Source organism: Phyllosticta citribraziliensis, assembly GCF_038025025.1.
Source record: "Phyllosticta citribraziliensis strain CPC 17464 chromosome Unknown J3D65scaffold_14, whole genome shotgun sequence".
In the NCBI taxonomy this organism is placed as follows: domain Eukaryota; kingdom Fungi; phylum Ascomycota; class Dothideomycetes; order Botryosphaeriales; family Phyllostictaceae; genus Phyllosticta; species Phyllosticta citribraziliensis.
Window position 1 is genome coordinate 550,452 of NW_027117351.1, and position 22,642 is coordinate 573,093.

The 22,642-nt window shown below is 57.3% G+C and overlaps 10 protein-coding genes across 10 annotated transcripts; 6 read left to right on the forward strand and 4 right to left on the reverse strand.

Annotated features, from left to right (window-relative positions):
- Positions 1-1,555: 1,555 nt before the first annotated feature.
- Positions 1,556-2,571, forward strand: J3D65DRAFT_607388 (S-adenosyl-L-methionine-dependent methyltransferase; the record flags this gene model as incomplete). The annotated part of the gene is made up of 2 exons (XM_066798502.1): positions 1,556-1,656; positions 1,713-2,571. 2 exons carry the CDS (start codon positions 1,556-1,558, stop codon positions 2,569-2,571), a joined length of 960 nt encoding a protein of 319 aa, XP_066650560.1.
- A 171-nt stretch (positions 2,572-2,742) lies between these two features.
- On the reverse strand, positions 2,743-3,726 carry J3D65DRAFT_152857 (uncharacterized protein). Its single transcript, XM_066794105.1, has 2 exons — positions 2,830-3,726; positions 2,743-2,779 (listed from the first exon to the last, which is right to left on the reverse strand). The coding sequence occupies exon 1, from the start codon at positions 3,488-3,490 to the stop codon at positions 2,966-2,968; it is 525 nt and encodes a 174-aa protein (XP_066650561.1). The 5' UTR covers positions 3,491-3,726; the 3' UTR covers positions 2,743-2,779; positions 2,830-2,965.
- On the reverse strand, positions 3,727-4,729 carry J3D65DRAFT_152846 (uncharacterized protein). Its single transcript, XM_066794104.1, has one exon. The coding sequence runs from the start codon at positions 4,638-4,640 to the stop codon at positions 3,963-3,965; it is 678 nt and encodes a 225-aa protein (XP_066650562.1). The 5' UTR covers positions 4,641-4,729; the 3' UTR covers positions 3,727-3,962.
- A 2,253-nt stretch (positions 4,730-6,982) lies between these two features.
- On the reverse strand, positions 6,983-11,437 carry J3D65DRAFT_640865 (von Willebrand and RING finger domain-containing protein). The gene is made up of 6 exons (XM_066801834.1): positions 10,958-11,437; positions 10,412-10,834; positions 9,677-10,358; positions 8,701-9,627; positions 8,338-8,642; positions 6,983-8,283 (listed from the first exon to the last, which is right to left on the reverse strand). Exons 1-6 carry the CDS (start codon positions 11,169-11,171, stop codon positions 7,391-7,393), a joined length of 3,444 nt encoding a protein of 1,147 aa, XP_066650563.1. The 5' UTR covers positions 11,172-11,437; the 3' UTR covers positions 6,983-7,390.
- A 396-nt stretch (positions 11,438-11,833) lies between these two features.
- Positions 11,834-12,248, forward strand: J3D65DRAFT_640867 (uncharacterized protein). Its single transcript, XM_066801835.1, has one exon. The coding sequence runs from the start codon at positions 11,945-11,947 to the stop codon at positions 12,179-12,181; it is 237 nt and encodes a 78-aa protein (XP_066650564.1). The 5' UTR covers positions 11,834-11,944; the 3' UTR covers positions 12,182-12,248.
- Positions 12,249-12,471: 223 nt separating this feature from the next.
- J3D65DRAFT_640869 (uncharacterized protein) lies at positions 12,472-13,441 on the forward strand. The gene has a single exon (XM_066801836.1). The coding sequence runs from the start codon at positions 12,577-12,579 to the stop codon at positions 13,072-13,074; it is 498 nt and encodes a 165-aa protein (XP_066650565.1). The 5' UTR covers positions 12,472-12,576; the 3' UTR covers positions 13,075-13,441.
- Positions 13,442-13,928: 487 nt separating this feature from the next.
- On the forward strand, positions 13,929-14,693 carry J3D65DRAFT_607391 (uncharacterized protein; the record flags this gene model as incomplete). Its single annotated transcript, XM_066798503.1, has 1 exon — positions 13,929-14,693. The coding sequence occupies one exon, from the start codon at positions 13,929-13,931 to the stop codon at positions 14,691-14,693; it is 765 nt and encodes a 254-aa protein (XP_066650566.1).
- Positions 14,694-15,356: 663 nt separating this feature from the next.
- J3D65DRAFT_672104 (uncharacterized protein) lies at positions 15,357-17,315 on the forward strand (the record flags this gene model as incomplete). The annotated part of the gene is made up of 4 exons (XM_066803449.1): positions 15,357-15,532; positions 15,662-15,883; positions 15,943-16,217; positions 16,264-17,315. The coding sequence occupies 4 exons, from the start codon at positions 15,357-15,359 to the stop codon at positions 17,313-17,315; spliced, it is 1,725 nt and encodes a 574-aa protein (XP_066650567.1).
- Positions 17,316-18,116: 801 nt separating this feature from the next.
- Positions 18,117-19,257, forward strand: J3D65DRAFT_152920 (uncharacterized protein). Its single transcript, XM_066794106.1, has one exon. It carries the CDS (start codon positions 18,219-18,221, stop codon positions 19,065-19,067), a length of 849 nt encoding a protein of 282 aa, XP_066650568.1. The 5' UTR covers positions 18,117-18,218; the 3' UTR covers positions 19,068-19,257.
- A 38-nt stretch (positions 19,258-19,295) lies between these two features.
- On the reverse strand, positions 19,296-20,492 carry J3D65DRAFT_662623 (uncharacterized protein). Its single transcript, XM_066802637.1, has 2 exons — positions 20,175-20,492; positions 19,296-20,151 (listed from the first exon to the last, which is right to left on the reverse strand). The coding sequence occupies exons 1-2, from the start codon at positions 20,293-20,295 to the stop codon at positions 19,619-19,621; spliced, it is 654 nt and encodes a 217-aa protein (XP_066650569.1). The 5' UTR covers positions 20,296-20,492; the 3' UTR covers positions 19,296-19,618.
- Positions 20,493-22,642: the final 2,150 nt, after the last annotated feature.

Genomic DNA, 22,642 nt, shown 5'->3' on the forward strand with positions numbered 1-22,642 from the left:
GCGTCGGAGCAGCGAGACCGCCATCGCCGTGTTCGCCGCCCGGGACGCCAGCCAGACGGAGCTTGATTGGGTTGGTTGGTTGGATGGCGGGCGTGATAGTGGCAGCGGGAGCGGCGGCGGGAGCGGCGGTGGTGGCAGTGAGTGGTGCGGGAATAAGACGGACTGCCGTATCTTTTGTCGTGCTATCTTTGTCTGTGTGTGGTGGTGTAGGTTAGGGAGCGGGTGGCTTGGAATACCCCCGGAAAAAGCACAGTGAGTGAGTATGATGGGCGCGCTGGGTTGTTTAGATCAATAGAGGAGAGGGAGATGAAATCCTGCAGCTGCTGCCGCTGCTGCCGTGGGAGAAGAGGAAGACGATGCGATTGATTGTGTCTTTGTGCGGTCCACATGCTCCCTCCGGCGCATTAGATTCTTGTGATTTGACGTTTTCGACACCGCCGGCACAGAGTTGACTGCATTGTACTCAGTTGGTCTTTGATCTGTACGTAGCCTCCTCGCTACAAGCGCCAACCGCGAGCAAACCTGTTCATAGCTCAGCAATTCATCAGACCATGGCAAGAAACAAAGATAACCGGCAGCCGCCCCCGTCTCGTACGCTTAACTCACATTGAACGAGTTGACTTTATCTGTTGTGTTTCAGCGCGAGGAAGCTCTGGAAGTAAGTCGATGGGGTGAAGACGGACTTTCTTTCCTTCGGACACAATTGCCACTTGGACTCGAGTGTCAGCAGGTGGATCGAACCGAACCCATTCGTAGCACCAATGGCCAACCAGCCAGCCAGCCAGCCGTGGTTAAGATAAGTGCGCCCGCCTGTCTGGCAATCGAGACGGACGGACGTGCTGTACCGCGGGCAGCCCAGCCCAGCCCAGCACAGCACAGCACAGCACAGCCCTCCCGTCCCTGAGCAAACGCTATATTCCCTGCGCGTCGACCCCGCCCCCGCAATCGCCTGTCTAGTCTGTTGCTGCGTCAAGGTGCTAGCGCTCACTGTCAGCTACCAGCTGTGCTCGAAACAGCAACCAAGTCCTGAACACTAAGGCTAGCTCGCATCTACATTGTACAGTTCAGTACGTAACTGGCAACTGAGATAGCCACACACACAGACACGCGCATCGCCAGCAAATCAACCGCAGCCCCCCTGGCCGGGTGCTCCCCAAGCAGTGCCCGCGGAGTCGCGTCCTAGGGCAGACAGACTTCCCGCGTATCCGCGCAAGGTGGGATGGCGAAGCTTGAGCTCCTCTGCCCAAGACGAGCCAGCGAGCTAAAGCATGTGCCGGGCATTGGCAGAGAGCTGCTGCAGTGGTGAGCTAGTTTGGACGCATTGATAACAGACCCCGTCGAACAGCGGGCGGCGGGGCGGGAGAGAAGTGGGAGGAGAGGGGAGGGGAAGACGGGTTATAAACCGCTCATTCGGTCCCGATTTCTAATCACCGTTATTCGTTCTCTCTTGGTCCCATTGGATTGAAGTTGACGTGCGCAGTGGACAGCAACAGAAGAGATCAGAAGGAAATACCCACCGCTGTACCGCACCGCTTCGACTCGAGGACCTCTCGTCATGGCAGCCAGAGCCGACTCGCCCACGGGCATCCAGGAACACGTCGACACGAAGGAGCGCGGCTTCCACGACACAAAGTCGCCGTACTGTCTGCCAAATGAGTAAGCCAATTCCTCTACCCACCAACCGAACCAGCATGCACTGACGCGCCTCACAGCTCCGAAGAGCACGAACGCCTCTTCTCGCAATCCAATGGCGTAGCCGCCATCTTCGGCGGCCGCATGTCGCACGCGCCAATCTCGCGCGATTCCAAGCCTCCAACCAAGATGCTCGACATTGGGTGCGGCACGGGCAGCGTCAGTCTCTACCTCGGCGAGACGTACCCAACCGCGTACGTTTACGGCCTGGACCTGTCCAAAGTGCCCGACATCTCGCAGCGCCAGGCAGCCGAGAAGCAGCGCAACGTCAAGTTCGTGCGGGACAACTACATGGAAGCCGTCGTGGGATCGCCGGGGCCGACGGACGAGGCCAAGGATCTGTGGCAGCCAAACAGCTATGACCTGATCTTCGGCCGCGCGCTGATCCTCGGCATCGAGAACTGGGACCTCTACTTCCAGAAGGCGTTCCAGCTGCTCAAGCCCGGCGGCTGGGTCGAGGACCAGGACGTCGATCAGACCATGCTGACGTACCCGGACCGCCGCAATTTGGAGGATGAGGAAGAGTGGGAGTGGCTGCGCGTGCTTCGAAAGTATGAGACGGAGGCGGGCATCGATGCCGATGCTGGGAAGAACGCAGCTGAGCGCATGCGCAAGGCGGGCTTTGTCGATGTCCGCGTCGAGAAGTACGTCTGGCCGTTTGTCAAGATTGAAGAACTGCCTGAGACGTGGGCGCTCGCTGAGCACTGTCAGCGCACGCACAAGGACATCATGCAAACCGCCTTGAAGAAACTTATCGAGGGCAAGCTGCCCAAGGAGAAGGTTGACAAGTATGTTGCAGACCTTGACAGACTCATGTTCTCAGCGCCGGGCGTTCACTACCCCTTCTACGTCACCCTTGGCAGGAAGCCGGACAAATGAGCAGCGTACGTCGCGAAGGTGAATTGTTGACCCGAGCTTTGACTTTGAGGGGTCTCAAACCTGGTAGCTCGGCATCGTTGTTGGGCCAGTTGGGCGATCTATTCCACAGTTTAGCTTTCTCCATGGAAATAGATCTAGAAAGAAGTTTGAGTCGTCTCACTTGCGCTGCCCTTAGCAAATGCCGGTACCTGTTCCTGTCCAATTGTTTCTGTTGAGATGAGCGACTGTGAGACACTTTTCGAACCCTCGTCAAAGTACCTTTGACAACATGCCACTGCCGAAAGCTTACCAGTTGAACATCACCAATACATCTGCGTCGATTGCCTGGTATGTCGACTGATGGTTGCCATCAAGCGCTCGTAGTAGCAGTGCAACGAGACGCCACGGCGTCAATTCAGAGCCCGAGACATGGAGAAAGTAGCACAGCCAACGGCAAGAACGCCACCAATCCGATCAAGAAACGAGTACCACGTGGAGCGAAGTAGACGGGCAGCAGGTTTGAACAGCTATGCTTGGAGCTGTCGACGAAGAATCGCAGCTGGTCAATAGAGCAAGCAAAAATGGCTCCATCGCAAGGAAGCCGTCTCGAGCCCCTTCTCCAGGAAAACTGCCTGATTGGGAAAAGTGCCTCGGCTATCTGTATGCTGGCTGAGAACTTGAGATGCAGGGCAAGCATCGACACCCTGACACATGTTCGACGCAACCCTGCGTAACAGCAGCACAGCGCCGCGTTGCCCGTGACGCTCTCGCCGCAACAGCCACGCAATCCTGTAATGAAGATGGGCAGGCCGTAAGGCTGGGTTGACCCAGGCTGACGCCGTTGGGCTAGGGCGCAGGCATGGAGACGGTAGTGGCGCTCAGCATCAGCACCAGCAGGGCACCAAGCCGAGGCAATTTTCACCACCATCTTGTTCAACATCGGTCAGTTTTAATGACGGCGAGCGGCGAGAGCCGCAATCACGACGACACGACTGCTGGGCGACGCAAAGCGGGCAAAGGAAGCGAGCGGTCTTGCTCAGCGAGATGAGCTGCGGAGAGCGAGCGGACGATCACGACGGCGCCGGCCAACGCGGAGAACGGGACGTCAGACACCAGAGACGCGACGGCGACGGCATGCCGTGGCGAGCGGGAAGCGAGCGACGGGGGGCCGCGGACGATCGCTCGCTCTGGGCTGGGCCGGGGAGAAAGAAGTGCCGGTAACGGTGGTGATGGATTGAAGGTCGTGATGGTCTCGAAGGGGGGAGCGGAAGGACAGCGTTTGTTCCCCGGCCGGCCGTCCGCCGGGCTCATGGGCAGGATTTGCAGGCCGAGATGATGACCTGACCATCGCCCCCAAGAAGGAGAATCCGCTTAGGTCCTCTGGTCGCTCCGCTGCGTCTCCACATTGTTAGTCATTCTGCCAGTGAGAGGGATGGAGGAGTCAGCTTGACAGCGACGACGACGACGACACGGTCTGCCTTGGCGGAGACGACATGGTGATGTGCAACGCCTTCTCTGCCGCCCAGAGCGCCACACAGGCGCAGCAACAAGTAGATGTGCAAGCGGCCAGCTGCAGAGGAAGAAGACAGAAGGAAAAGGACTTGTGGGGCCAGATCCACCACCCCGAAAGAGCGGTTCCTGGAAGACACGGTTTTCTCGTTTCTCGGTTTGCTTTGCGGACGGACGACGCGCCGAATGATGGCTTCACCTTGGGCTGCCACGAGCACGGCGAGAAAGAGGACGAACGGCGAGGCGTGCGGCGGCGGCGACAACGACTCGCTCCCCGTTTCATCAGCCGCGGGCATTGAAAAGAGACAGGGAGCTGGCCGCTGGGTGATGGCGATCTTCTCTTGCTGCGGGGTTACGCAATGCCGCTGTGGCTGCGCAGCTGGGCCGCTCTGCCTGGGTTCCTGTTGGCCAAAGCAAGCAAGAAAGGCGTCTTCTTGTTTGCATCTCGTCGTCGGAGCTCCCGAGGCCAAGGCGACGCTATGCTGCTCTGGCGACGGATGATGACGGTCTGCAGCTAACGAAGTAGTCGTTGGTGGTGGTTTTAGGCGTAGCCTTGCTGGGCTGCGCTGTCTGTCTGCCATGAAGCCGCACTCGCAATGTGATTCGCAGAACGATGACAAGGCCGCGCTGCTAGAGCGATTTGAGCAGCTGAAGGACGAGCAACAGCGCCGTCAAGTCGAGGTGCGACGACCGCGGCCAGCGTAGCGCGAGAAGCGAGCTGGTCGAAAGGAAAATGCCTGAAAGGCCCGAGGCCTTCCTTCAGCTCGATGGCAGGACCTGAGGTGACGAACGAAGCGCCCGCTCATCGAGGCAAGCGTTTTCGCCATCGTCGCCGTCGTCGGCGCTGGGCTCGAGCAAAAAAAGCCACATCAGCTCACACATGCGATGCGACCACGAGCATGGCGGGCGGCGGCGACCCGACAGCCAGGAAAAACGACCAAAAGCAAAAAGAAAAAACTCCACCACCACCACCAAACCAACAACGCAAAGAAAACCAGGGCCGCGGCTCCGACCCGAGGCGGCGTATGCGTACATAAATCCGTCCCAAACGAAGCAAAACGACGCCCACCTCGAGCTGCCTGATTGGTTGCTTCACCACTGCGAGCTGCACGACTGCGGCGAAGACGACGTCTCTCCACGCACGCGAACCCGCCGTGTCGGGTGCCAGAAGCAATTGTTTGGTTCATCTAATGCGTAGATTGGTATGTACCTGTGCAGCTTTTGACCCACTCGTCTCTCCTCTCTCTCGCCGTCCCGGGAAAGACGGTGCTCTGCCTGCTTTTTCGCGCGCCCGCCCGCCTGCCCGTCTGCCTGGTCAGCCTACGCCTCCTTAGAATATGCGTGTTTACGCATGATGGGGGGGTTCAGAGTTCAGAGGTCGGATGCTGCAGCCAGTCACTTTGGCATTTCCCGAGGGCCGACAGAACCAATCCACCTATCCACCCAGCCATCCGGTCCATACGTGATGCAGCACGCATGAACATCACTCAACAACAACCATGTCCCGCCCCTCCCCATCCCTCTTTTCTTTTCTTTCTTTCTCATCTTTCCTTTCCTTTGTCTCGACCGACCGACGGCCCGCCATCCGTCGTCTGTCAGGAATCCTGAAACACGGCCACTTGCCTGCATGCCGAGCGCGTGCTTGCTTGCTTGCTCGAGCCCTACCCTACCCACCCATGCAACACACTGCCGTCACGCTCCATGCATGCATGCATGCATGCAGGCGCAATCCCTCGGAATCAGATAGAGTACCCGTAGGCAGGCAGGTATGTAGGCAGCATAGGCAGGCTGACTAGTTGGCTGTGCAGTATAGGAGGCAGGCAAGGTACTGCAGTGCTCGGCTTAGCCTCACTATTTGCTGCAGTTGACCAATCAACGGATGATGGTGAGGGGAGAAACATGTGCTTTATTTTAGGGATGCGTCTTTTGCTCTTGATGATGCTGCTGGATAGATGGCGATAGTGTACAGGAGACAAGTTGAACAACTCCCCCACAATCAACCAACATGCCACTCAACCTCACAAGGCAAACCTCGCTCCCCTCCTCGTGTCTTCCGTCCGCGGCGCGGAATTCTCTGTCGCCCTCCCTACGCCGTCGCAGTCGCAGTCCGTCTCACTCTGCATCAACGACGCGAGTCAAGCACGTCGCCAGGCGAGCAGCGTTCTGTCTTGGCGTTTCAGCGACAGCAGCAGGAGCAGTTCTGTCCGTCCGTTCGTCTGACTCGGCTGCCGAGCGCCGACTGCGGCTGCTGGCAGGCAGTGGACGCGATGGGAAAAGGTAGGAAGGTTGGTTGTAGGTTTGAAGATCACCCGCGACATGTCGGTAGGACTCAGGGTTTGTAGAATACATTAGCGAATAGTGGTAAGGTCGGCGTAGCGTACGTATGCGTACAGGTACAACTATAGATACAAGTACAGCGATGGTAGAAATGAACTGAAGGGGGGGTGCCTGTCGACGAGATGAGGTGAGGTATCAGCAGACGACGCCAGACGTGCGCAAGAAAGCCAACTATGAACAAAATCGAAACATTTGGGTTGGGGAAAGACAAGAAGACGACGCAAAGATTCATAAAGACAGATGAGATGGAAATGCGGCGGCGGCGGCTAGCGTGCCAACCAGCCAACCAGCCAACAGGCCGATTAAGAGAGAATTACGGCGGTAGTAGCTCGTCATCAGTACCAGTCAAGTCACTCTTGGTGTCCACCACACACAGTCCAGTCCGCCCAAACTGTACCACAAAAGACCCGCCATGCCCTTCATCCATGCCCACCAAATACCAACCAGCCAGCCAGCCAACCAAATAAGACAATGCCGCCTCCTTACATACCAAGCCTATATATGTTCGTCCGCCCACCCACGTATGAATACCACCGCCTTACCTACAGACCAACCAAACCCAGTACCGTCCTTCCTTCCATCTATCCATCCATGGCCTTTGAGAGTGATGACTCGTCAAACAGTACAAAGGGACACCAACCAGGGTATAAGACATGCACGAAGCAAAAGAGAAAAAGGGAAAAGAGAAAGCAAATTTTCCCACCCGTCGAATCAAACAGAGGAGGTCGTTGCGCCATGGGACCAATAAAGGGGGGGAAAGGAAAAGGTTGATGTGCACAAATGAGAGGAAAATACAAAAATGCGCGTGTTAAAAGATTCCAAGTGACGTTTTGGGCAACGACGAACAAGAAGAAGAGGGACGGGCAAGACAACAAGAGAACTCGTCCACAGTCGTCAAGGGGAAATGGGATGGGATGCCAGACAGTCTACGACAAACAAAAGGGGGAAGAAACAATCGGGGAAGGGGTAAACGTGCGCTTTACAAGCAAAAGATCTATGCCTCTTCCATAAGGGCTTCGTCGCCAACCTCGCGCCACTCGCGCGAGCGGTCGGCAAGACGTTTGATGCCCGTGATGCGCTGCGCCCAGAGCGACTCGGCGGGCGTGCGGAAAGTGTAGCCGCGCTGCGAGCTGATGGTGCCAATGGCCTGCAGGACTGCCTTGCGCGAGTCGCGCCCAAAGACGGCAGGGTGGTTCATCCACTCGAGCGCAGCCTCGAGCTCGGCGTCGAGCGCCGACATGGTGTTGGGGTCGATGCCGGCGGCAGGGTGGAAGTTGCTGTCCACGTGAGGAGAAGGCAAAAGGGAGGGGGTGTGTGGCCTGTTTTGCACGTCCGAGGGAGTAGGCGAGGGCTGCGCTGGGGTGTCGGAGCTAGGGTTGCCGGGTGTGGGAGGCAGGCCGGATGGTGGCGGACCAGGCGGTGGCGGCAGTGGCGGGAGTCCACCCTTTGCCAGACCCTTCAAGATACTCCTCGTCTCGCTGAGCAGGTGGTGGGCGCGCTCGTGCTGACCGCGGGACACTAGAGTAAGCGCTCGCGTGAGCATGTCTGACGTCAAAAGCTCCATCCGCCTCTGGACGACAGAGGGATGCGGCGGGATCGGAGGTGTCGCAGGCCTGTTTTTGGAATGTCTCCGAGAAGCGGGAAGAACCGTGATAGCCAGAAGAGATGGCCTTGGAAGGTGAGAAAGGGTGCCATCTCGCATAATGTCGCCAAAGGTTAGATCCGCTTGAATCAGAGGCACTTCTTCCACACTTAGGCTGCGCTGGTCATCCTGGTCAAGCGGGCCTCCGAGTGCCTCGAGTCCAGAAACAATAGTTTCCCAAGGATCCTGAGGGACGTGCTCCGGCGTGCTGTTGTCGGGCGTTATGGCCAACTGGACGAGAATGTCTGACCAACGTTAGCTGCGAGTTGTGCATGCGCTCAGCCCAACGGCCAACTTACCCCTCTTGTCGCCAAAGCGCAGGTCGCCAAGGGCTGCTTCCGCATCTTTGCCAGTTGCTCGCTTGGTTATCTGCAGAGCCCCGCTGATTTTTACAAACTTGGCCGGGGATCCTTCGGGTAGCCGCAACTTGAGCTTGACGTTTTGGTGGGAAACGGTCTGCAGCGAGCCGAGGGTTCCGGCGACGCATTCGCGCAGCATCATCCAATCCTTGACGTACGTGTAGGACGCTTTGGTGCGGGTGGATAATTCAATCATCGTGTCGGGCTTGTGGGTCAACCCCAGCCCAAAAGAGTGGATGGTGACCCTGGAGAATGTCAGCGCGCTATTCCTTTCGAGGCAAGTCGGAACCAGGGGTGACCTACTTGGCGGCTTCTGCTCTAGACACGACAAAGTCGACGCTCTCGCCATCCGACGTCGAAGAGTCGCTAATCAGCAGGATGCTGGCGACGGGATTCGACGATCTCCGCTGCATGAGTAGGTCCATGGCCACGTTGGCGCCTTCGACCACGTCGGCGCGCAAACTCTTTTGACCAACCGGCCTTACGGAATCCAGCACTTTGGACCATCCGCTCCATTTCTTCGTTGTCATGCCCACCATTGGCACCCCTCCACCACTGGACCCAAACGAGACGAGGCCCATGCGATCTCTGTCGCCGAGATTGGATACTAGAAATCTGAGCGCATCCCGCAGCAGCGAGATCTTGAGGCCCTGCATGGACGACGAGACTGGAATGACGACGACAATGTCGATCGGGACATGGGGCGATGCGGGTACTGCGCCTTCTTGGAAGCCTGCACGCGAGCTCGTGTATTCCGTAGGTGCGGTAATTGTCGAACGGGCTCCAGCATACGAGTTGACAGATGACACCCTCCTCTTGGTCGACCGGTAGTCTTCATCGTCAGTGCCCGAATTTTCTTGATCCGCGTCTTGAATGCGCACTTGCGGTTCGCTGTGAATTTCGATCAAGGCGCGCTTCCACAGCTCGAGTTTCTTGGGATCCTTGAAGTGCAGGTGGAATGCGGGGAGTTCGGCAACGGACAGGGACAAGGTCAAGATGCCGTCTTCAGGGAAAGATTCCACGTGGTTCAAGTGCTTCTTGATGAGAATGGAGCCCTTTAATGTGCATTTTGCGCGCTTGCTGTTGGAAGGGTCGTGTCCATTATACGAGTGGTGCTTCTTCTCCTTGACGCAAATGAGCATGTCAGAGAAGAGGTAGCACTCCAAGTCTTGCCAAGCTTTGCGGTCTTTGCCCACGCGAATGTGGCCATGCAGACGGAGCTTCCCGAACCTATGCTAGTGAGCATCATGCATCTCATGAAGAGTAAATTTAACCATACCTGGAGAAATCCAGCCCATGCCAGTTGTCCACGCGCGCGTGCAGCTCTTCGGTGGCATCTTCGAGCAGATCGGGATTTTGGTAAATCGGCTCGCGCGAGATGGTGGGAGTCTTGCTGGCGCGTCCATAATCGGGAGCCCGCGGAGAAGGCGTTGGCGGGACGTTTGGAAATTCTTCCGGGTCAGCCCTCCACTTGCCGCCCGGCACCTCGACAGTTACTAAACATGTCAAGCTCTGCTGCTGGCGAGAGCGATTGACGGTTGGAAATTCGCTGCGCACAGTGACGGTCGGCGGAGGAATCGGATTCTTGATGCCCGAACGCGGGCTGAGGGTGCTCTCCATGGAATGTACATCGTAGTCGTGTCGCCGTCCTGCCGGGTCGTAGGACTGTTCCGCCGATGAAGCCACACCGGTTGTGCCACTGTCGCTCCTTGCGTGCGCACGCGAGCGCGACCTCATCGGTTCTCGCACATCTCGGCTATAAGAGCTGTGGTGTCTCCCCACCGTGTCGGCGGTTTGGGCAGTCTGGGCGGTGTGGGCTGTCGCAACGGTTGCGGCGGATGGACGGCGGTCCCCAAAAGCGGGTGGTAATGTTTGAGCGTCCCATGGCGAGGGAGTGATGGAGTTGCTGCGAAGGCTCTGGTTGTCCTGTTGGGCGGTACGGACTATGGAGCTCAGCTTCTCTGCAAGGTTGTCAGCCACAAACAGGTCCAAACAATGACGCAGCAGGTCGTACCCAAATCCAGCACGTTCCCACCGCGACTCGTGTCCAGCGCCAGCGGCGCATTGCAAGTCGGGCAATATTGCGAGTCGAACTCGCGGATGTATTCCCAAAAGCAAGCCTCGTGCGAGACGTGTCCGCAAGACAGCTGCAAAATGCGTTCGCCGCGGAGAGTGTGCTCGAGGGGTTCTTCGCATACGGCGCATTCGGTGCCGACAAAAGTTCGATCACGACGGGTGCGATTGCGGTCCATTTCGAAGACGCCGGCCATGTTTCTCGAGGAGCGCGCGGGCGGGAGGTCCTGCAGGTACACAGGACCGGCCGTGCTTACGGGCGTGGAGAGGGAGCGGACCGAGGCAGAGGAGGGCGTGGGAGCAAAGTCGTCGATTGATGGGCGAGAGGAGCGGCTTTGACGGCGCGAACGGGGGCGCGAGGAGGCTATGCGAGACCACAGGTGGTGAGCCATGGCCTGGTGGATTGTCGTGGTGGCGGCGGTACGGGTGGTGGTGGTGGTGTTGTGGGGGAAATGTCGGGGGAGGTGGAAGGGGGAGGGGAATATACTTTTGAGGCCGAGAGCAGAGATGACCGTGGTGAGGGTGAGCAGCGAGCGTCTGTCGAATGGGTGGGTATGGTTTTTTCGTTTTTCCCTCTGGCTGCAGATGGATTGGCTTTTTGGGATTCCTTGACGGGAGGCCCAGGTCATGCAGGAAGGGTGGTGGAAGGCCTGTGACACGGCGGGACGTAAATAATGGCAGTGGTTTTGAGCAACGGACATGGACCTTTCAGTAATGAATGCGACGCACTGGGATCCGGCTTGTTCGCTTCGTCAGTGTGCCGTTTCAGCGCTGAGGTGGGCTCTGCGCCGGGGAGGGCGACGGGCACGACCAGGGACGGGGACGGGGACAGGGACAGGGAGCCAGCGCAGATGCGGACAGCGACGGCCATTAAGCTCGTCACGAAACCGTTTCACCAGCCAGAGGACACAGGCCAAGGACCGTGGCATGGCATTTGCCACGGCCCGCGACGAGACGAGACGAGAACAGAAACATTCCCATTGATCAATGAGGTTGTGTGTACTCCAGCAGTACGGTAGCGCAGCATAGGGGTCGCGATTGGCAGCCAGCAGGCCCGGGAGCCGACAGCCAGGGCAGGCCAGGGCAGGCTAGGGCATCGCCAGGGCGAACACGTCCAGGGCCAGGACCAGGGCCTGCCAGCTCAGGGCACTGCAGTTCTCCGCTGTGGCTGTGGCTCCTCCGGGCCCTCTCGCTCTTCGCCCACCGCCCACCGCCCACCGAGCAACCTGACCTCACCACAACACCACACCCGACCACACCACACCGCTAGCTTAGCCGTCGTCATCACCACCTTGCCTGTGCTGCGCTACACCCGTTTCCGCCTGGCACTTCGCCTGGTCCGCCTGGAGATCCACCAACCCCGTCTCAACCTTCCCATCCTTCTCGCGACCTTTCCGCCTTTCCGCCTTTCCGCCCTACCAGCCACGCTTCCGCTTCTTTTTCCGTCCATGAGCTTAACAGCTTTGCCCCAGACATGGTTTGCCGCTCCAGAAACCTGCTGCCCATACCTTGTGTTTGTTTCCTCGCTCCTCAGCTGTCTACTACACATGTCCCTCTGCGACACCATATGCCTGGACTTCGTCCCATTGACGCACCACGGCTGACGCTTTCCGCTTCTCTACTTCCCGCTGACCCAGATCTACACTCCCGCCGCCTCTTCTTCCAAAACACTCCGGTCCGCCCATTCGGTTTCTCGTTTTGCCTGTGGTAGAGTCCAATGCTCCCGTACCCCTCGTGTCATGGCGACGGCCTGTTTAGCCGCCAAGACAACTCTGTGCAGCCAATGTTTGGCATGTTCAAGACCACACGGCCTCTTGCACACTCGCGACTTGTCCAGGAAACGCCAACATGCACCATGCGTCTAAATCGAGACCCTGTCATCTCACTACGGACAACACCAAAAGTCCGAACAGGGAAAGCAATCGTCGCCCCGCAGCCTAGCTAGGCATCCCTTGAATTCGACGTGTCCCAAAAGGGATTTATACTCAGCCAGCAGCAGCACAATGGTTATGTTAAACACGTGCCAAGGTGTACCTGGGAGCATAAGCGCGCCAAACCAAGGTCTCGCACACTTAGCAGGCAACACTTTATTGCTTTCCACACAAAATGACAACGCCTGACGTTGTGGATGATCCAGGACATGTCATGCATCACCTCAGAGGTTTCCACGGAGCAGTCCTTATCACCACAAATGCTCCCACGTCGCTACCACATCTCTTGACACCCGTTGTGCCATCCCCGCAATTAAAGGTACCCCTCGCCGAACTTAGCAGTTTCCTAAAACCACACCATTGCCATATTTCGCCAAATACTTGTCCTGTCTCGGCACTCTCGCCTGTCTTGGAACGACAACTCGCTCATTTCAAGTCCGCCAAACTCGGTCAAAAGCTCAGTCCAGAGCTGCAGTCTCACGGGCAGCTGCGATTGCGTTTGAATGCTGCGTACTATCTTACTACGGCAATGACTGTTGATAGACTGTCCATGTCCATGTTCATCGTCGTCGCTGTCGCGACAATTACCAGTTGTTTTGCCGAACTTTTTTGGGCCTTAGGCGCTGGACTACGCCCACTTCACCCCATATCTTCAACACTCAGGTGGAAATGAACGCCGACTTCAAGACACGACAGCGACCTGTACTGCAGCACTAGCACAAGGTTGATCTATGCATGTACAACCATTGACGTGCGCGACGTCTCGCACAGGCGTGTAGGGCTGAGCAATAAAAGCAGGGCTGTCTAGCAATGCTCATTTCTGCGGGCTTCCAGGCCATGCTTGATCATCTGAAACTTATCCTGGGACTTATGAGCATATCGCCAACTTACGACGAGGATGACGTGGGAAGCACAAAGACATGCAAGCAATTCCACGCTCTTGGTCCAATAGTGTCGCCGGTACAGAACTGGGAATAGTCCTCCTTTTCGCCAGTCGCGTCAGGAACGACTCCGCTATTTCTTTCTCCTGTTTTTACGCCACAGTCGATGAGAAAATGGATCGCCGCAGAAATTCCACTTTTGAGGTTTGGCACGCCGAATAGCCGTCTCTGGAAGCGCCAAATGCTTTCAAGGTCCGGAGATTTCAAAGCCCGCTGATCATTGGCACGTCCACGGTGGGGATGCAGACAGCGCGATGCCTTTCGCCGGATATAACGGGGCATGTTGCACTTCTACTTCCGGTTCCCAGAATGTGGTAGGATACACGGATACAGACACAGCACGCGCAAGGAACCGAGACAGCCGTTGCCACGCTCAAACCTGTTGTCTCTGGTTCAACAAATCTCAACAGAGCTTGGGACAAGAATTTCCATGCCCTGATCTGCCCTTGTTGACCATACCACAGCCCTCCACTTTCAACGATGCACTCTGCCCGCGCATCCGTTTTGACGATCTCGCTCCCATCATTCTGACCATCGCTCCATCACCATTCGTAGCGTTTCAACTCGGCTCCCACACCTGCTCTTCATGACGAACCGTCCGTGGATCCCGCCGATCAGGGACCTACGGGCGGTGAGCTGCAACAGGCAAGTCGTCGTAGCGGTGGAGATTACACCACCTTCTGCAATGAGCATACACCAGTTTGGATCAGCGCTTTTGAGATTTTATTCTTGGATCAGATCTGCCCGCCCTAGGACCACGCTTACGCTAGAGTCTACGTGTGCAGCCTACGCGCTTCCCATCTCCACTTTCCGATTTACGAGTACGCAGAAGGGGAACGGCATAGCGTGGTGGTCGACGATAGGTACGAACAGGAGGCTGCTCACAGAAAGGAGGCCCGAGCATCCCCCGGCTATGCCATTGTTCTACCGCGTTCAGGGCAAGTCGAGCTCAGGCAACAATCGCAGCCGTAAGGCAGAACAACGTGATCGGGATAAACGGAAGCTCCGAAGGCCCGACGACAGAGAGGAGGCTGACCTGGACCGTCAGCCTGGCTCTCCACCACAAAATGTCCCATCAAACCCCGCCAGAATGGACTCGTCGGCGCATCGAGAGTCCCCAGGCAGCGCGGGCGGAAGTACTGCTTCGCCCGCCGATACCATAGCGCATAATCATGCCGCAGGTGCCTTGGTGCGCGCATGCCGGAATTGCGCCGTGGCCAAGACAAAATGCGTGGCTAGGGGCGCGGACTCGGGCGGTGATTGTGAACGGTACGCTCCATATTCCTTGCTCCCGTTCGCATTGAGCACCTGTGCTCCTCGTGGGAGTGGACTGGGCGTCGGATGTCGCTAATCTTGCACGTTTGGTTTGCTCGGGCACAGATGTCACCGCTTGAAGAAAGCTTGTTCTCGGGATACGGCAAAGGTGAAGAAGAGAAAGCCTCCGACGGCAAAGTATGTTTTTTTGTTTGACTTTGTCCTCTTTTGGTCCGTTGTCACTTATCTCGCGCGGCTGCAAAAGTCGATGCGATTCACGCGTCTCTTAAAACTTCGAACAATGCTTGGTTATTTCATGTCGTGACAAAGTCACATGACTTGGACACTTCACCAAAGAGTCGACATCTTTTGATTCAATTTCTTCAGTGAAGATCAAAGATTGGATCGGGACTCATGCTATCTCAGAAATGCGCGACTCGAACAAAAGTTGGATCAGTTGGTCACACTGCTTGCCAATGGCCACCACCGCCAATCTTCATCGTCCGCCACACCAGAGGCGCAACACATTATACAAAGTATTCGACCGACCCCGAATACTCCTTCAAGCGACCATGACGTTCGAATACCGCCCGAAAATCGGGAACCAGTCCCACCCTCTCAACCACCTTCGACACCTTTTGAACCAATAGATCTTGACCCAGAAGATAGAGATGTAGCCACCCGTCTGCATCACTACCAGACCCACCTAGCACCACAGTTTCCATTCGTTGTCATTCCTTCAGGTATAACAGTGGCTCAAATGCGGCAAGAAAAGCCATTTCTGCTCCGGGTCATTGTAACTGTGGCGTCTATCCAAGATCTCGTTCGCCGAAAAGCGCTAGGGGAAGAAGTCTTGAAGGACATTGCCCATCGACTTTTGTTCCAAGGGGAAAAGACTCTCGATCTACTGCAGGGAATACTGGTTTTTGCAGCATGGTGAGCGACATTCCGACAGGGACCGGTTTTGACGTCGTGCCAACCGTCAACGTTGTAGCACAATTGACCGCTAGCCGCCAAGTGGCTGCACCTGTCTATATCTAGAGAAAGCTAACAGCTTCAATGCAGGTACCACCACCATCTGTTCACCAAGCCTCAGATGACCAATCTGCTGCAGCTCGCCGTCGGTCTGGTGATTGATCTGGGACTCAAAAGGTCGGCGCGTGCATACGGAAACGACCGTCTTGAGTTGTCCATTGCCCGATCTGCTCATGGAGAAGAGTCCAATTCGGAAATCTCCACATCTGAACAGAGACGGGCACTCCTTGGCTGCTTCTACCTGACCACCATGTGCGTAATTCCTGACAAATCTCGCTGCCCCTGGATTGCCCGCTGATGCAAGATCTTAGACTGACCCAATGGGCCAAACGCTACGATTCGTTGCGTTACAGCGCCCAGCTCGACCAATGCTGTCGTCAAATCGAAGAAGCACAAGAGTACTCGTCGGATCGATTTCTCGTCCAACTTGTGCGTTTGCAAAGGATAGTGCAGCGGATCGAGAGAAAAGTGCCCATTGATGACCTCACGCCCGAGACAACAATCCCAATCGCAATGTTTGTAAAATCACTGCATGGAGAGCTTCTCGAGTACAAGAAGTCCCTGCCGCCGGACATGGCCAAACATCGTACGTCGAACCCCCCGATTCCATGACACTTGTTGACGGTAAACAGCATCCATTCTCCTCCACTACGACAGCGCCGAAGTCTACCTCTACGAAATATCCCTCTCATCCCTCCCCTCCACGAGCCAGTATGGCGACTACACATACCGCCGCCTCGACCTGCTCAACGCCTGCATGCTCTCCGCCATCAAACTTCTCTCGCACTTTACATCGCAAATCCCTGCCGCCCTCTTCGCCCACATGCCCTTCCTGCACTTCACGCACTTCACGTCGACGGTCGTGGCCCTCTCCAAGCTGATGCGCCTCGACTGGCCCGGCTGGGACAAGGCGTACGCGCAGTCCACCATCTCGCTATCCGCGCGCATCGAGGAGGCGGCGCAGCGCTTCGACGCCGGGCGCGCTGCCGCCGCCGCTGCCGACGGCCCGCTCGCCGACAACCCGTTGCTCACGGTGCTCGGCCGCAAGATGCGCTTCGTCGCGCTGTGGAATGAGTGCAAGATCAAGGGCATCGAGCACGTCATCCCGGCCCGCGGCACCATTGTCGACGATATCAACGCGCAGGCTTGCGCCAATGCTGTGGCGGAGCTGGTGCGCAAGTTGGAGTCGCGGGTGGAGGGCGCGCAGACGTTTTTGGAGCAGCAGCAGCCCAGGCTGCAGACGCTCATGCAGGGCGTTGGTAGTGGTGGTGGTGGCGATGGCGAGATGCAGCAGCAGCAGCCGCCGCAACAGCAACAGCAACAGCATCTCACGCCTCTCCCCCTGACCCAACAGCACCAGCATCAGAACCAGCATCAGCACCAGCAAACCCAGCCCTCAAATCCGACACTACTAACCCAACACCAACAACCTCCTCCCACATCATCGTCCACCGCAGCCGACAATTGGGCCGTCCCGCAAACGCAACCGGCCGTCCCCGGCGCCTTCGACATCATCGACCAGCTCGACCCGGCTTTCCTCGACTCGTTCGTCATGGGCGACATCGACCTGGGCGACTGCTGGGACGTGGGCATGCCGTCGACATATTGGACGCCCGCACCGCCGCCGCCGCCGCCGCCGCAGTCGACGAACGCTGCCGCGGATCAACGGGAACGCGCTGCGTGAGTGGATGCCTCCGGTGGGCGTGCCGAGGCAGATGTAGAGGCAGTGGCAGAGGTGATGTGTCTGGTGGGTAGGTATATAGACTGGTATAGAGCGCTGAAAGAATGGATTCTGCCTGAGCTCGAACTCGAACTCGAACTCGAACGCTGTGCCAAATGCATGCCGCGTAGATTGGATCGTGGCGTCGATTGGACCGTCCGAGAAGTCAGTCGCAGCGTCGAATGGCTCGGCTTCTCTCGCAGAATGACTTCCTGGATAAGGGGTGTGAGCTACGCACCTGTCGCGCGCGCGCGCACGCTGGCCTTGAGGTCATGGCCATGGTGGCTGCGTGCTTGGTCGTCTGCGTCTGCGTTGGAAGGGCCAGAGCCACGAGGCTGGCTACAAGGTCCTGCGGCCACGCTGCTGTCGCGCGCGCATGCACGCTGGCATCGAAGTCAGGCTGTTTCTTGCGACAAAGGCTCGCGCGAGCCACGCGCCTGGCGGGCGTGTCACACACCCCCTGATAACGTTGCTTCCCCTGATACGCCGAAAGGGCGCGCCTGGTGCGCTGCCCCCTGACGCGTCGCCGCCCCGTTGCTCGCGTCGTGTGGTCTGTCTCTTGCGCACGACTGCACTCGTTCGACGGAGGTGGCCAACCGCGCGGTCACCTTGGTCGTTACCTTGAGACCAGCGTGCGCGCGCGACAGCTGCGTGGCCGCCCATGTGGCCGGTCCTGTGGCTCTGGCCTTGGGGTTGAGTCGGCTTGCTTCCTGCGCTGAAGGGGGCGTATATGATGGTGCCTCTGGCTTCCTCTTCCCTCCTCACTTCTCCGCTTCACTTCTTCACTTCACTTCTTCACTTCACTTCTTCACTTCACTTCTTCACTTCACTTCTTCACTTACATCTACCGACAAACCTTGATTCGACATGCCTTACTACATCTCCAACACTCTCCCTGGCTTCGACCCGAGCGAATGGGACATCCTCCCGCCCTCCTCCCTGGTCCGACAAAACGAGCTCCCTCCGGGCGTCGAAGCCCTTGCGTTCTCCGTCGCCGCACAGGTCCCCGGCGGACGATACTACACCACGCAGCTGCTTGAGCAGTCGCCGAACTCATGTCGGGAAGCCGAAGAGAACCTACACCATTTGACGAGCCGTGAAGACCTCGAACTGGTGATCTGCAGCACGAATGCTTCCGGTGCCTGGTCATTCAAGAGATTCAAGAACGAGCTGGGACCGTGCCCTGTCCTGGTCATGCGCAATGGTGGCTGGCGCGCAATGATCAAGAAGATCATGAGGGTCGACGTTTACTTGGATCCGTTGCCGGGGTGGGGGATCGAGGCCGACCCGGGACAACGACGCATCTTCCGCGAGCGCACGGCAAACATGACCATACCGGCCATTCCCGCACACGGTCGCCCTCGCTCGCAGTCCCTGTTGGTTCAGCAAGTCGCGCAAGACTACGCCGAACAAAGAGTTGATCCCCAGACGTACCAGATCTCCGACTACGACATCAACAAGCTGGTGCGGTACTGGAAGCGAGACGTTGATGCTGGGAAGTATCGACCGCTGCAGTCTTGGGTTTTCCACTGGCATGGGTTCTTGTCGACTTTGACGCCGAGCCAAAGATCGAGGCCTTTCGATGTTACGATTGAGGGGCTGGACAGGTTGCAGCTTTGGGGGAAGTGGGATGCGGAATTTTTCGATCGATCTGGGGGGTATCCGATGATTGCGGCTATGAACTTCCCGGGGAGCATTCACTTCGTGGAACAATGAGGCTGGATAGAAAGGGGAGCGAAAGGGGAGTGGAAGGTGAATGGGATTGACAAGGGAGTTTGAGATTGGCTTGGTCTGCGAGTGGCTTGGTCTGACACAGTGGAATGGATTCTGAATTGATCATTGACGTGGTGTTGACGATGAAATCAACATGCTGGATCAGAACTCAACGCCTTGACTCAGAACACATGACGATGGTGAGAGACGATAAAATGGGTAAAACTTGTTTCTGACTCTACCCGAGCAGTACCGTCATTTTTGATTCAAAAGCTGCCATCCTTCGCAAAAGCTTGTGTTCCAGTCAAGTCACACTCGCGGTGCTCGCGCCTCAGGACTTTGACGCGGAGGCGGGCGAAGTTGTCCCCATTGATCTTCGCCGCTTCCTCCCGCTTCTCTTCCTCAACCTCGAGGTCGACTGGAGGATGTCTCAGGAAACTGAACCGGGTGAGTGAAGAGGGAGCTCTAGTCTAAGAGGAGAAGCGAGTGGCACGGCTGACCATCCGTGGCGCGTCCCTGAGATCGAGTTGGCGGCTGCTTATAAGTACGGGAGCCTAGTGGACGGAGCGCGGCAGATGGGGAGCAGCCGCGGCGGCGGAGAAGATGGGGATCTGTTCTTGACAGGAGAACCCCAGGACTCTATTGCGCCTCAGGCGTGCCTTCTCGAGGACGCTCTTCTCCTGAGCCTTGCGAAAGGCATCGAGGCGGCCAGGCAAGGTCTTGTCGCGGTGCTTGCCCTCGAGGACCCGGACAAGCAGACGAGCGAAATTGCCTTCGTTGATGGGCTTCACCTCGTCGGCAGGAGCAGCAGGCCCGAGAAACCCGAACCGAACAAGCGAAGGGGGGCATGGGGCATGCCGAGCGACTGTAGGGGCAGGGGTCAGGGGAATGGGTGCCTGGGAGGAGGGCGAAGGAGAGCCAGGGCGACGGGGAACTGAAGTAACGGAGGCGGGACAAGCCCGGGAACGACTGGATGCGGTCGACCGCATGTAAGAGGGAATTGCAGGCTGAATGACGGAGCCGGCAGAGGGTCGCTGACCTTTCAAGGCGCGCAGGACGACCCGGTTGGGTAGAACAGCGAGTGAGACTGGAGGGCGTGGGTCGACTGACGGGGAGGAAAGAGAAGAAACGGAGCGTCAGCGTATCTTGAGAACCGGGCTTCGACAGCAACGCCCGAGCAAAGGATTGTCGTAAGGAGGTCGAGTAGCCCCTTCAGGCTGAGAGGATCCATCTTGGCCGAGGCTCGAAAGGGTGTCGCAGAAGTGTTCCATGGAGCTCGATCCAGAATTTGCGTGTGCAGACGCGGCGATGTGGGTCAGGCGCCGGGACCAACGGAGTGAGGTGAGGAGGCAAAGTCTGCGACTGAATCGGCAAGACGGTGTGCCTGGTGGGCGCGAAGAGACAGGAGAAGACGCCAGACGAGAAGCCGTTTCGCGAGGCAAAGGGAGGACAGGAGAGAGGGTGAACTGATGGCTAGGTAGACGAGGGAAGTCAGTAATTTGCAAGACCTAGTCGAGATTCCAGTACTTGCCAGTCACATCATTTGTGTTGAAGGTCCAGCTGCGGCGTTGCATTTGGAAATGAGCGTAAATGCGGAAATGCGAGCATTTTGTCGGTAGGGAATCGAGGCAAGACTCAGAAAGTGGTTTAATAGATGAGGCCGGAGCTGCGCCAGACGAGGACAAGTAGAGAAATGGAGGTTGTGGAGAGAGTGCATTGGAGAGAGAGAGAGAGGGAAAATGACAAGGGATGGGGAGGACCGCCTCTATATCACTGCGGATCGAATGCGACAGCGCGGCAATAGCACCTCCGGTCGCAAGAACCAACCCGAGAAAGAGGCTGTGCACTGCCCGGCTGGGTAAGAGCCTCGGGAAATCTGGCGTCAGGATCCTGCAGCAGGCACCCATTTCTTCAGAAAGACCGTCGAGGGCTTCCTTCGGGTCCCGACATTGCTTCCCAAATTGGTGATCTGCCGACGTATTTGCTACCCTTAGCAAGTTCCCTGAGGGAGTTGGTCAGGCAACGAAGGCGTCACTGGGGTGGTAGACAAATGCTTCCAGGGCGTCGCGAGATGGCGGATGACTGCTCCCACGGGCGAAGCAGAATTGCGACTTTGATGGTTTGATCACTCAAGCAACCTGGCACATATGTACTCAGACACAACTCTGTCATTACAATGCTGTAGTCTACAATACAATGAACAAAGAGCAAACCCTACCGATGATGGGTATCCACCGAAGACTCGGCTGAATAAAGTGAATGACGTCTCTGCGTTGGCCAGGACTTGCTTGTCCTGTTTCCAGCCGACACCACGAGGAGGTGCAGAGTCCGATTTCGTCGGCCTGGGCGAGAGGAAGGTGAGGAAGCGAGCGTGTGTAGGAAGAGCGAGCGAATGAAGGAAAGGAGGGTAGCGAGTGACGAGGACCGAGCGAGCGAAGGAAGGAAACCAGGCCAGAGGACAGAACGAGCGAAGGAAGGAGACCAGACAACGAGTGGCCAGAGCAGAGGACAGAGCGAGCGATTGAAGGAAACGAGGCAATGAGTGACCAGGGCGGGAAGGAGAGCGAGTGAATGAAGGAAAGGGCCAGCGAGTGACAGGGCAGAGCGAGCGAATGAGGGAAAAGGGGCAACGAGTGACAAGGGCAGAGACCAGAACGAACGAATGAAGGAAGGGGACAACGAGTGACAGAGTGCCAACGGAAAGAGGAAAACGAACGACCCATGCCTTGCCTTCGACACGAGCGAAGCTGCACAAAGCGTGAGCGCAAATCAGGAAGGGGAATGAAGTCATGAACTTACCACAAGCATGCAAGGACCCCGCGTTACCACCGCTCCAGCACCAACACTCGCAAAAACCAACCCAAACGAAGCTGGAAACGTGTTAGCAGTGGGCAGTGAGCAAGAGACGGCGAACTTACGACGACCAACCGGTAACGAGTGACCCCCAATACACCACCCAGCTCCCACGAGCCTTTTTTAGCCTCCGCGATTATACCTTTTGAACTTTTTTTGGTGGAAACCAGAGGCTTCCGAATACCGATGACCAAGCGTTTTAGAGGAATGGCCATCGGGTTGAGCACGTTCGGCGAGTGTCGAAGAAGTCCTTGGGACGGTCTGCCAACCGATGAATTGTCGGACTTCGACGACGAGGTTCCGTAACGATGCTCGATGTGCGCCGGGTTGAAGGACGGGCACGGGAGTTGTGACAAGACGCCAGGGTTCCGTTGCTCGGTGGCGAACGGTGACTTTGCGCCTGTCGTGACGAGGTAGAGGACACGCCAGGGTTCCGTTGCTCGGTGACAACGATGACTTTGCGGCCTCTAGAGGGAGGTGACGAGACGCCAGGGTTCCGTTGCTCGGTGGCAACGATGACTTTGCGTCCGTCGGGATGCCGTGGATGTCGAACGGCTGAGGGAGGAGAATGTCGAGGATGACGAGACGCCAGGGTTCCGTTGCTCGGTGACAACGATGACTTTGCGTCCGTCGGAATGCCGTGGATGTCGAACGGTGAGGAAGGAGAATGACGAGGATGACGAGACGCCAGGGTTCCGTTGCTCGATGGCAACGATGACTTTGCG

Coding starts and splice junctions, on each gene's coding strand:
- J3D65DRAFT_152857 (XM_066794105.1), bottom strand. CDS start 3,490: ATGTTGAACAAGATGGTGGTGAAAATTGCCTCGGCTTGGTGCCCTGCT.
- J3D65DRAFT_152846 (XM_066794104.1), bottom strand. CDS start 4,640: ATGGCAGACAGACAGCGCAGCCCAGCAAGGCTACGCCTAAAACCACCA.
- J3D65DRAFT_640865 (XM_066801834.1), bottom strand. CDS start 11,171: ATGTCCGTTGCTCAAAACCACTGCCATTATTTACGTCCCGCCGTGTCA. Junction 10,359..10,411: donor TGGGAACGTGCTGGATTTGG/GTACGACCTGCT, acceptor ACAACCTTGCAG/AGAAGCTGAGCTCCATAGTC. Junction 8,643..8,700: donor TCTAGAGCAGAAGCCGCCAA/GTAGGTCACCCC, acceptor GACATTCTCCAG/GGTCACCATCCACTCTTTTG.
- J3D65DRAFT_640867 (XM_066801835.1), top strand. CDS start 11,945: ATGGTTTGCCGCTCCAGAAACCTGCTGCCCATACCTTGTGTTTGTTTC.
- J3D65DRAFT_640869 (XM_066801836.1), top strand. CDS start 12,577: ATGACAACGCCTGACGTTGTGGATGATCCAGGACATGTCATGCATCAC.
- J3D65DRAFT_152920 (XM_066794106.1), top strand. CDS start 18,219: ATGCCTTACTACATCTCCAACACTCTCCCTGGCTTCGACCCGAGCGAA.
- J3D65DRAFT_662623 (XM_066802637.1), bottom strand. CDS start 20,295: ATGGATCCTCTCAGCCTGAAGGGGCTACTCGACCTCCTTACGACAATC.